General features: G+C 41.8%; 1 protein-coding gene across 1 annotated transcript in view; it reads right to left on the bottom strand.

Annotated features, from left to right (window-relative positions):
- Positions 1-5591, bottom strand: part of COL23A1 (collagen, type XXIII, alpha 1) — a 381517-nt gene extending 375926 nt beyond the window's left edge. The window contains exon 1 of the mRNA XM_010846641.1: positions 5523-5591. Within this exon, the coding sequence (XP_010844943.1) occupies positions 5523-5591 (69 nt within the window). The remainder of the gene's footprint in view (positions 1-5522) is intronic.
- Between the last annotated feature and the right edge of the window lie 7319 nt (positions 5592-12910).

Genomic DNA, 12910 nt, shown 5'->3' with positions numbered 1-12910 from the left:
TAACCCCCTGCTGCTGCTGCTGCTGCTAAGTCACTTCAGTTGTGTCTGACTCTGTGCGACCCCATAGATGGCAGCCCACCAGGCTCCTCTGTCCCTGGGATTCTCCAGGCAAGAATACTGGAGTTGGTTGCCATTTCCTTCTCCAATGCATGAAAGTGAAAAGTGAAAGTGAAGTCACTCAGTTGTGCCCGACTCTTAGCGACCCCATGGACTGCAGCCCACCAGGCTCCTCCATCCATGGGATTTTCCAGGCAAGAGTACTGGAGTGGGTTGCCATTGTCCTTCTCCAATGCATGAAAGTGAAAAGTGAAAGTGAAGTCACTCAGTTGTGCCCGACTCTTAGCGACCCCATGGACTGCAGCCCACCAGGCTCCTCCATCCATGGGATTTTCCAGGCAAGAGTACTGGAGTGGGTTGCCATTGCCTTCTCTGCTGTAACACCCTAGAAGGGTGGAAAGGGGGTGGGAGGGAGTTTCATGAGTGAGGGGACATTTTTGTACCCATGACTGATTCATGTTGCTTTATGGCAGAAACCAATACAATATTGTAAAGCAATTATCCTTCAATTAAAAATAAATAAATGTTTAAAAAGCTTACTCCTAATAGCTATCCCTGATCCAGAGACCACCCCCATTGAACCTCAAGGAACCCCAAAGCCCCCTTGGCTGCAGCCCCTCTAGCCCATAGGCTTCAGACCCACTGGCTTAGGCTTAATGCAACCTGATGATATTTTCCTTCTTTCTTACCTTGGCCTAGGAAATCTGGTTTAGTACAATTTAACAAGAATCTCTACACATGCCCAGCCCTGTGCTAGATTTGGCTGAAGGGAAAAGAATTACCATAGACAGGTAGTCAAAAGGCCCAGCTCTGCTACTATGACAACTCACAGTACAGCCCTGCCATTATCATCACCTGATGTGAGGACTGAATTATTGTCCCTGCTTCACAGGCGACACAAGCTTGGAAAAATTAAGAAATTAATCCCCAATCCCATATCTGGATTTAGGGGAGTGAAGCAATTGACCCATAATCCCAAAACTAGCCAAGACTTGAGTCTTGACAAGAATATACAAAGTATTAACCTTTTTCTTGGGAAAAACAAAACAAAACAACTTTCTAAACATAAAGCAAAGCAAATCCCAAATGTGTTAACTTGAGTTAAAAATGCATACCACCACTAAAAGGGTTACTGAAGGTTCAAACCTTAAAATGTAATTTTTCTCAACAATAAAAATTTAAAAATGCAAGTACAAAGACCTGGAAAATAGCACAGCAAGCAAATGAAAATGTAATTTTTAAATCACTGTTTTAGAGGAAGTAAGAAAGGCACTCTCAGTTTTGAGCCCTTGACCACCAAGCCTGGAAATTTCATACTAGAAGGGGCTAACAGGGAATTCCCTGAAAGTCCAGTGGTTAGCACTCTTCACTTTCACTGCTGAGGGCCTGGGTTCAATCCTTGGTCAGGGAACTAAGATGCTGCAAGCCATGTGGCCACAGCCATCAATCAATCAATAAATGGGGCTGAACAGCCCAGCACCAGGAGCCTGAGATAAAAACCATAATCAGGGTAGGCTCTGGTCCCTACAAAGCACTTTTCAAGTTCCACCTCCACTCCAACCTACTAGCCTCGTCCTCACTTTCCAGATGGGCCACAAAGACTGAGACTGAAAAGAGCTGGAGTTAAGGTCAAGGTTTTAGAGAACTGGAGGATGTACGATTATGAACCCTGTGATAGAGGTGTTTGTGAAGGCAGTACCACGACAAAACTTCTCTATCCTCCCCATACCTTTTGAAGTGCCATCCCCTCCCTCCCTCCCACCAACCAAAGGCCTTGGCTGGCCTCTTGGCCCCAGGTTCTCAGCTCCAGACTCCCACCTGTCACTCACTCCTGGTCAAACCTGAGGCCCTCTGCCTAGAACTGCCCACCTGGCTCAGAACCACCCTGAGAGCAGCCCGGGGTGGCAGAGAACCTAAAGAAGCCTCCCCACAGCTGTCACGGTCTCCTACCAGGTAAGTGACAGCAGCAGCAGCAGATACCTCTCTCACCCCCACTTCACCCTGTGCCCTGGACTCTGAAGCATCCCAGCCATGCCCATCCTCACTGAACTGGAATGCCACAGAAGCTGCCCTGATGCAGGCACAAGATCAGGACCTCAGAACTCACTTTCCCCTCATTGTACTTGCAGGTACTATTACAGATTTCAAAATTTACTTGGATAAATAATCCAGCCTTTTAGTTTAAGCCAGTCTAATTTGAACCAGAAGCTCTCATCTGTTTTTATCATTTCTAGAAAGACTAGAAGCTACACTCTTTTTTTCTTTTTTTTTTCAGTAACAAAAGCATTTATTTATTGATTTTTTTGATTTTTTTTACGTAACAAAAGCATTTAATGCTAAAAAACAATTCGCTTTCAACAAGTGCCATCACATCTGGGCAGCTCCCCGACGACAGGAAGGGGACTTTATCAAATGCTGATAGGAAACACAATTACTTTTAAGCTACTTTTATCTTCAAACAAAAACTAAACAGAAACCTATTGAAGAAAGGGGAAAAAATGTATTGTTAAGGCTAGTAGATGGGATCACAAATAACTGATTGAGTTTTTGTTTCATTATTTATTCTAACTCCTTCTGTGCATTTGTTTTTCTGGATTAGATGGTGAATCTGCAAAATTTTATCTCTTAGTCCTCTACTCTTTCCCCATTTTAGAGTCCCTAACTCTGGAGTTGAAACAACCTGACTAGGAACATAAAAGTGAAATGTCTGTATTAGAAACTCAATCCCATAATCTTTATTTCAATGCCTTTTCTTTAAATTCCTGAGAAAATCTTTTGTGTCCTGGTTTGTAAAAATGACTCAAAAGCCTCAACTTTTTATACGTACCCCAGCATCTGCAAACAATATGGTCTTGGTTTTACATATGCAAACAAGTCCTAATTCCAAAAGTAAATAAAGAATGAATTTCTGAGAAAAGACTCAAGACTTTGGGAGTTCCTTCCAAAAGAACTGAGGAGAACTTAGAGTTGGGGGAAGGGGTGGCGAGAGCTGGGAGAAAACTAATCGGGGAAAATCATGGTTTCCAAATTTTCAGATGATAAAATTTATCAGTGATCTATTGAAGCATTAGTCTCAAACACTTCATCAGTTATTTGATCACATCCCTCAACAGCTGCCTTTTGATGAAATAAAGATTAATATACAAAAAGGATTATATTATGTTTCTGCAAAATGCTACAAAGAAAGCCACAAAGGCATTCCTATCCTTTGACAGAAAATTCCTACTCTAGGAAATATATCCCAAGGAAATTAATCATTAGGAGTAAAAAAATTATATTCATGATTTGTTGCACTGCAAAACAGTGGGTATATTTTAGTGAAGGATGATGAATCCCCTTCATGAAACTCATATCTTCATGAAAAATCATTATGAAAACTATGTAGCAACACAGAAAAATGTTTATGATACAATAAATAATGTTTACATCTGTGTAAAAATGTAGCCATGGAATGGCAGCAACTACCAAAACATCTACCCACTTGGGTATATGGATAATGGTGATTTACTTTTTAAAAAGTTTTTTCCACACTGTAATATCTTCTCAGTGGAAAAAAAAAAAATCCTGGGGAGGAGAAAAGCCAAAATGAAGCCCTAAAATTTCCTTGCCTAGGGCAATTTTTGAGTGACAGACATGATTCTGTCTTCTCAGGAAGCCCTAATTTCAGGATCAACCCTGATAAATCACACAGGCACCACAAACACCAGAGGAAGGCTTGCAGAAGATCAAAGCCCTGCTATAGTCACATCCTCTCTGCCTTCCTTCCAACCCCTGTAGGGAAGGGCCCATGGGTACATTCTTATAACCACCAGCAACTCAAGAGAGCAGCATATCCTGGTCTCTTTAACAGTCTTTTTTAACATCCCACCATGGTCATGATAATTTTGGTGATGATAAGGGTAACAAATATAAAGTATTATTACTACCAAGTTTACTGATTACTTATTATGTGCCAGGCACTGTGCCAACAACTGTTATCCTACTGAGTCCTCCCAAGAACCCCATGAAGCTAGGACAAGCTTTAGACTCATTTACAGACGAGAAAACTGAGAAAACTCAGGGGAATGTAAGCATCAGGACTGGACTTGAACCCTGGTATCGACTAACTTCAATCACAAAGTAAGACAACCTCTGTTTACAAGCACTTTTCATGTCTAATAAAAAAGAGTTGCTGTAAAAAATCCAAGCCATACAAAATGACAGAGACAGAAATTAGGTCAATAGTTGCCAAAGACTGAGGGAGCGGGAGGAATGAAGCACAAAAAGACTCATGGAGGAGCTGTGAGGTGAGAGAACTGTTCTGTATGGTGCTGGGATGATGGATATACTCCATGCATTTGTCAAAACTATTGGACCATACATCACAAAGAGGAAACTTTAATGGATACAAATTTTTAAAAAATCAACTAGGATGTTGAAAAAGTCCAGGATGGAATGTAGCCTGAGACAAATTAATGGAACTATATTAAAATTACACGATATAACCTCACTGAAAGTAGTTGGGAAAAACGTTCAGCTGACCTGAGTCACTTTGCAAAATAGTGTTTCAATTGAAAACTGTGGGCTGAAGACCAAAGGAACTGCCCATAAAGGCAATACTCTGGTAGGTATAATTGTTTCACACAGGGGTACAGGGTGGCAATTTTGAAATTACTATGCATATATATTGGGGTTGAGCAAATAAGTAGATAAACTATGGGTAATGAGAGTCAGGTTTCTCACTGTCTGAGAAAGAAGTTATAAATAAGCAAAGGGGGAAAGCTAAAATGAACAGTGTGGTGCTGGATTGGTCAGAGACATCACTATGAGGTCATGCTTATGTTATATACACAGACAGATGCATAGAGAAATAATTACAGTTATGTGAATATAAAAGAGTACACAGGTACTCTTTGTGCCTTTGCTATTTGCAGAGAAGACCTACAACTAATGGCACCCTAGTAGCAATAAGCACATTCAGCACCCAGATCTTGGTTTCTAAATACCATTCTCCAAGGGAAAGAACCATGACTCCTTGGAGAAATGACTGCTTCTAGAGCCAGGGCAGGAAAAATACAAGAGAAGCATGGAGTATCTTACAGTATCAAAAAATAAGGAAATGTTTTAAGGTGGGGAGGGCAGGTACATCAAAGAAACAAAACAAAGTGAAAGAATTCAGAATGGCCAAAGCTGGAACAGTGTAAGCAACAAAATAAAGGATGTAGTACTGAATTAAAATCCAAATAACAAATTAAATACCTATGAGTCCATATTGATATAAATGATTGGGTAAATAAATAAACAAATAGGGGAAAGAGACAAATCTTTCTTACAGAAGAATTCTAAGTAATATATGTAGATACTTCTGTCTCCAGGAGGTAGAGCTAAATTCCCCTCTCCTTGAGTATGGCTTGGACTTAGGAACTTAATTCCAAAATGTAGAGTAGGAAAACAGTAAGTTTATAATGGAGAAATCTAGCATATACCGCTTTACTCAAGTGATCAAGGTTAATGTCAAAGTGATAGGTCATGTTGACATCATAGACCACTGACATGATGTCGTGACAGTGGCAATCCACCCAATTGGTATTTTCCCCAAATACTCAGAACTCAGTCTAATGAGAAGCATCACACTAGTCCAAATTGAGCAACATTCTACACAATACCTAACCAATATGCCTTCAAATTGTCAAAGTCATAAAAAGCAAGAAACAACTGATCAGGTGTCATAGGTTGGAAAAGATAAGACAACTAAATGCAATGTGGTCTCCTGGATAGGGTCCTGGAATAGGAGAAGAAGATTAGAGGAAAAACTGGCTAGAAGACCTAAATGCAGTCTCTGGTTCACTTAAAAAATGGGTACAGGTCCTTGGTGGTCCAGTGGTTAAGGCTTCATCTTACAATACAGGAGGTACAGGTTGGCTCCCTGGTTGGGGAGCTAAGATTCTAAGATCCCACATGCCTCAGGGCCAAAAACCAGAATGTTAACAATAGAAGCAATATTGTAACGAATTCAATAAAGACTTTTTAAAAAATGGGTAGCAGAATTACAGTCACTAGCAACTGATTATCGGAGAAGGCAATGGCACCCCACTCCAGTACTCTTGCCTGGAAAATCCCATGGGCGGAGGAGCCTGGTAGGCTGTAGTCCATGGGGTCTCGAAGAGTTGGATACGACTGAGCAACTTCACTTTCACTTTTCACTTTCATGCATTGGAGAAGGAAATGGCAACCCACTCCAGTGTTCTTGCCTGGAGATTCCCAGGGATGGGGGAGCCTGGTGGGCTGCCATCTATGGGGTCGCACAGAGTCAGACACGACTGAAGCGACTTAGCAGCAGCAGCCACCGATTGTGGCTCAGCTGGTTAAGAACCCACCTGCAATGTGGGAGACCTGGGTTCAATCCTGGGTTGGGAAGATCCCCTGGAGAAGGGAAAGGCTACCCACTCCAGTATTCTGGCCTGGAGAATCCCATGGGCTGTATAGTCCATGGGATCACAAAGAGTAGGACACAACTGAGTAACTTTCAGTCATCACTGATTAAGATATAACTTTGCTATTTTCTATAACAGATTATTCTTTTTTAAAAATTAAAACAAAACTCACATAGCATAAAGTTAACCATTTTAAAGTGAAAAATTAAGTGGCCTTTAGGGAATTCATAATGTTGGGCAGCCACCTCTTTTATGGAGTTCCATCTAGTTTCAACATATTACCATTACTCCAAAAGGAAATCCTGTACCCATCAAGCAGTAGCTTCCCTTTCCTCCCTCCTCTCAGTCACCAATCTGCTTTCTATCTCTATGGATTGACCTAATTTTGATATTTCACAGAAATAGAATGACACAACATGTGACCTCTTGTGTCTGGCTTCTTTCACTTACCAAAACGTTTTTGAGATTCATTCACTTTGTATCATGTGTCAGTACTTTGTTCCTTTATAGCTTAATAGTACTATAGTACTACATTTTGGTATGTATACATAGTATACATACCACAGTTTGTTTATCCATATATTCTGTGATGATCATGTGGGCTGTTTCCACCTTCTGGCTATTGTCAGAAGTGCTGCTATGAACATAAGTGTACGTGTATGTACTGTTTGAATACTTTAAAATTCTTTTGGGTGTATATCTAGGAGTGGAATTGCTGGGTCATATTGGGCTTCCCTACTAGCTCAGATGGTAAAGAATCCATCTGCCTGCAATGCAGGAGACCCACGTTTGATCCCTGAGTCAGGAAGATCCCCTGGAGAAGGAAATGGCAACCCACTCCAGTACTCTTGCCTGGAAAATTCATGGATGGAGGAGCCTGGTGGGCTACAGTCCATGGGATCGCAAAGAGTCGGACATGACTGTGTGACTAACTTTCACTTTCACAGTAATTCCATATTTAACAATTTGAAGACCCACTAAAATTTTCCACAGTGGCTGAACCAATTAACATTCCCACCAGCAGTGTATGAAGATCCATTCTCACTAACAGATCCTAATGGATGTGAAATGGTATCTCATTATGGGTTTGACTTGCATTTCCCTAATGACTAATGATGCTGAGCACCTTTCCATGTGCTTGCTGACTATCTGCATATCTTGTTTGAAGAAATGTCTGTTCAAGCTGCTTGTCCATTTTTAAAATTGGGTTGTTTGTCTATTGTTGAGCTATAAGAGTTCTTTACATGCTGCTGCTACTGCTGCTAAGTCGCTTCAGTCGTGTCCGACTCTGTGTGACACCATAGACGGCAGCCCACCAGGCTCCCCCGTCCCTGGGATTTTCCAGGCAAGAACACTGGAGTGGGTTGCCATTGCCTTCTCCGAGTTCTTTACATATTTGGATACTATATCCTCATCATATATATGGTTTGAAAATATATTCTCATATAATAGACCCATTCTTGATCAGAATTCTAACTATCTCCAACTGAACCACAATATGAGAGTGTGAAAAGCACCCTGAAAACTGGAGGTGATGGGAGAGGTCCCTGGCTTCATGCTGGCCTTCACATGAGTCTTTTGTTTTTCACATTAGTTTTTATTGAGATCTTTCTAGATGAATAGTAGGTTATTGTTACTCATTAATTTGACCTGGTTCTTTTTAGTTAGTAGCAATCATATTCATTTTCCATTGTTGCATAACAAATTTCCACCAAATTAGAAGTTTTTAAAAACAACAAAAATTTGCTATCTTAATAGTTTATGAGATCAGAAGTCTAGACACAGATGAACTTGGTTCTCTGCTCAGGGTCTCAAAAGGCTAAAATCAATGTGGGGTGCTTCTGCACCTCTGGGTCCTCTTTCAAGTTCATGTGGTTCCTTGTGGTCTGAGGCCTCCAGTCCTTGCTAACTGCTGGCTAGGGGCTGCTGCCAGTTCCTTGCCATGTGGTCCTGTCCACAAACCCTCTCATGCTTCAAGGAAGGGTCCAATCTTTTTTAAGGACTCACCTAATTAAATTAACTCAGACCTACCAAGGATAAACTTTTAAATTAACCCAGTTAACTGATTAGTAACTCAATCATAGGTTGAGTAACTCAGTCTTATCATCATAATCACAGGTTCTGCCTATACTCATGGGGAGGGAATTATACAAAGTATGTACAACCAGGAATGGTAACCTTAGGAGCAATCTTAGAATTCTGCCTTCCAGAGTATTGCATCACATTTAATTTTTTACTTTTGACAAATGTACTATGGTTATGTGGGATTTCCAAGTAGTGCTAGTCGTAAAGAACCCACCAGCCAATGGAGGAGACATGAAAGATGTGGGTTCAGTCTCTGGGTTTGGAAGATCCCCTGGAGGAGGGCATGGCAACCCACTCCAGTATTCTTGTCTGGAGAATCCCATGGACAGAGGAGCCTGGTGGGCTACAATCCATAGGGTTGCAGAGTCGGACATGACTAAAATGACTTAGCATGCATGCACTATGGTTATGCACACATGTACAATGTTTCTGGTGGTGGTTTAGTCGCAAAGTTTCGTCCAACTCTTGTGATCCTGTGGACTATAGCCTGTCATGTTCCTCTGTCCATGGGATTCTCCAGGCAAGAATACTGGAGTGGGTTGCCATTTCCTTCTCCAGGGGATCTTCCCAACCCAGGAATTGAAGCCGGGTCTCCTTCATTGCAGGCAGATGACCAGCTGAGCTATGAGGGAAGCCCACAATGTTTCTACATACATCTAAAATTATTCTAAAAAATCTTTAAAGCTATATCACGGCTTTCTACTTCTAGGCAAGATGGAGTAGGAATGATTAGTCTTACCCTCCTGCCTAAAACAATGTCAAAAATCCAAACAACAACAATAAAAAAAATCCCACAAACAAAATATATGAAGCAATGGTTTTGAAGATATTGAGATAAAGCAAGGAAGGAGAATGATCCTCAAAGACACAGAAAAAAAAACTACTCTGGATTCCTGCCTGGAAAGAGTTTTCTAGGTTGTGGCACAAGAAGAAGAGATACAGGTGGAACCTTGCAGCTAGGAGTCCAGGGATACCAAGGTAGCTAGAGTTTGCAGAACAAAGGGCCTGGTAGGTGAGAGCTGCACACAGGAACCATGGAAGCCATCCAGCATCTTCACTGGGTATTCAGCAGAGGGCACATGTGTGTGAAGAGACAATCTGAGGCAAGGAAAGGGTTAGAGGGAACAGTGCCCAGATCTCACGCAGGGCTGGGAAGAGCACAGGTTACGACACTGAGCAGGGGACCAAGAAGGGTCCTGTCTCAGGGGTAGGGGATAACCAGCTCTACACTAAATATAGCTCTCATTCCACCTAATGGATCTTAAAAACAAAACCCCCAAAGATTAAACTATTTCCAAGTAACAACTATGACCTAACAAAGCTCATGAATATTGATAGAAAAATAAAAATATCCAGCACCTAGAAAGGTAAAACTCATAACATCTGGCATATAATAAGAAATTATCAGCAGGAAAAATAGGCCCCATAATGAGAAAAAATCAGTTAATTGAGAATGACCCACAACTGCCACAGCACACAAAGACCTTAAAACAAGGATTGGAACTGTGTGGTCTATGTTCAAAAGGTTAAGTAGAGACATCAAAGATATTAAACAACCTAAACTGAAATTCTAGAGATGAGCACTATGATGTCTGAGATGGAAAACAGGACAGAAAGGATTAGTGGAGGATTAAACATTGCAGAGGAAAAGATTAGTAAAACAGTAATAGAAACTATCCAAAATGAACACAGAGAGAAAGAATTATTTTAAAAAGAAAGTATGGCAGTGAGCTTTGGGATTCAAGTGGCCTTATATGTGTGTAATTGGAGTTCCACAAAGGAGAGGAGCAAAAAGCATCTGAAGAAGAAATGGCCAAGAACTTTTTCAAATTTTGATGAAAACTATAAACTCACAGATTCAAGACTCTTAATGAAACTTAGGCAAAATAGACATGAAGGAAACTACACCAAGGCATAACATAATTGAATTGCTTAAAACCAGGGATAAAAAGAAAGTCTTAAAAGCACCCCCCCAAAATAGAGACATACTATATGAACAAATGAAACTTGCATATACTGCTGATGGGAATGTAAAATAATAAGATGGTCTTGAACAAGAGTTTGTCAGTTTCTTAAAAAGTTAATCACATATCTATCAGACAATAAACCATTCTACTCCAAGGTATTTATACCCAAGAGAAATGAAAGTATATTCCATACAAAGACTTGTCCATGAATGTCCATAGCTGCTTTATTTGTAATAGCCTCCAACTGAAATAATCCAAATATCCACTCACATGTGAAAGGATTAAAAAACTGTGGTTCAGTTCACTTCAGTCGCTCAGTCGTGTCCGACTCTTTGCGACCCCATAAACTGCAGCACACCAGGCCTCCCTGTCCATCACCAACTCCTGGAGTCCACCCAAACCCATGTCCATTGGGTCACTGATGCCATCCAACCATCTCATCCTCTGTCGTCCCCTTCTCCTCCTGCCCTCAATCTTTCCTAGCATCAAGGTCTTTTCAAATGAGTCAGGTCTTTGCATCAGGTGTCCAAAGTATTGGAGTTTCAGCTTCAACATCAGTCCTTCCAATGAACACCCAGGACTGATCTCCTTTAGGATGGACAAATCCATATAATAACAGTAACAGAAAAGAATGAACTAACAATGTATGCAAAAGTATCCAAGAAAGAGTCAATAATTATATTGAGTGAAAGAAACCAGATTCCTCTCCCTACCCCCAAAGAATGCATACTGTGTGATTCCATTCATATAAAAATCTTACAAAAAGGAAAACTGATCAATTATGAAAAGAAATCAGCAATACCTGGGTGGCAGGTGGGAAAGAATGGAAGGGAGAGAATTCAAGGAAGAAAGAGGAAAAGTTCTGAGGGTCATGGGCTTGGGCGTGTTCACTATCTTGACTGTGGAGATGATCTCACAGGTGTACACGTGTCAAAATGTACCAAATTATACATTTCAAATATATGGAGTTCACTATATGTCACTTATAACCTAACAAAAGCCAGAGGACAAGGATGCCCAGGGCCTTGGCCCCCTCGGGCTTGGCTGGCTGGCGGGGCAGGAATCCTGGGCTCAGGAGGTATCCATTCACCATCCTGAGCCTCAGCTTCCACCACGGTGCCAGGTAAACATCCCGGCAGAGCCAGGTAAAGACAATGAGAACATCTAGCCCAACCCAGGCATTTGGCAGGAGCTCAGAAACTTTTCTCTAAAGAATGTGAATTTAATGGGTGACTTCCATTGGCATGCTGAATGACTCTTAAAAACCACATCAGCAAACATTTCCTTAAGGGTCCTTGTTCAGTCCCAAAATACGTAAGTAAGTGTGTTTTGAAAGGTGTGGTCTGCAAACAAAATGCAAGTCTCCAGTAATCGTTAATTCATGTTCCCGTTCATTATTTTTCAAAGACACACACATCACTTGCCATCAGAACCCCTCTTCTAAGGTTCATTGTACCAGCGTGACAGAAAGAAATCCCACCACCTATGTGAGCTCTGTGAGGGGGATGAACAATTTCCATCATGGCTTTGTTTTTTCTTTTTTCTTTTTAGCCACACTGCGTGCCTTGTGGGGTCTTTAGTTCCCCAACCAAGGAATGAACCCGGGCCCTTGGCAATGAGAATGCGGAGTCCTAGCCACTGATCAGATCAGATCAGATTCAGTCGCTCAGTCGTGTCCGACTCTTTGTGACCCCATGAATCGCAGCCACTGAACTGCCAGGGAATTCCCTCCATCATGGCTTCTGACATGTTGAAGAGAGCACTCAGGCTGCTCCCATGTGGGGCCTCCAAGCCTTCTCCACACCACAGCCCAGCTGCCATGTCAGGCCTGCTTTAATCTCCACATGGGGTTCCACCTGTTCTTGCTGACCCCTGCCCTCTTGATCCTGTCCTCAGTGAACATCTGGCATTTCTTGATGTGAAGGTCTAATTAGATGGTGGTGGGTTGAATCGTGGCCCCTGCCAAAATTCATGTGTTGCAGTCCTAACCCCCCAGTCCTTGAGTGTGTCTGCATTTGTGATGGGGTTTTTAAATAGATAATTAAGTTAAAATGAGGTTATTGGATCAGGTGGTCCCTGATCCAATATGACTGGTGTCCTCTTAAGGAGAGGAGATTCAGACACATATACACACAGAAGGAAGACCATGTGAGGACCAGGGAGAAGACGGCCATCCAAGGAGAGAGGCCTCAGGAAGAACCAACCTGCTGACACGTGGATCTCAGACTTCTAGCCTTTAGGATGATGAGAAAAGAAACATCTGTTGTTTCAGCCACCTGACTGTGGTAACTTGTTAGGGCAGCACCAGTACACTAAAACAGATGGGGTGCCCTCACTTACCCCTGCCCCACCCGACTCCACTTCCCCACTATCCCCAAGTGCACTGAA

The sequence above is a fragment of the Bison bison genome, unplaced genomic scaffold (genome assembly GCF_000754665.1).
Source record: "Bison bison bison isolate TAMUID 2011002044 unplaced genomic scaffold, Bison_UMD1.0 scf7180017864238, whole genome shotgun sequence".
In the NCBI taxonomy this organism is placed as follows: domain Eukaryota; kingdom Metazoa; phylum Chordata; class Mammalia; order Artiodactyla; family Bovidae; genus Bison; species Bison bison.
The sequence above is the reverse complement of the archived record's forward strand: the minus strand, read 5'-3'. Positions and strand labels throughout refer to the sequence as shown.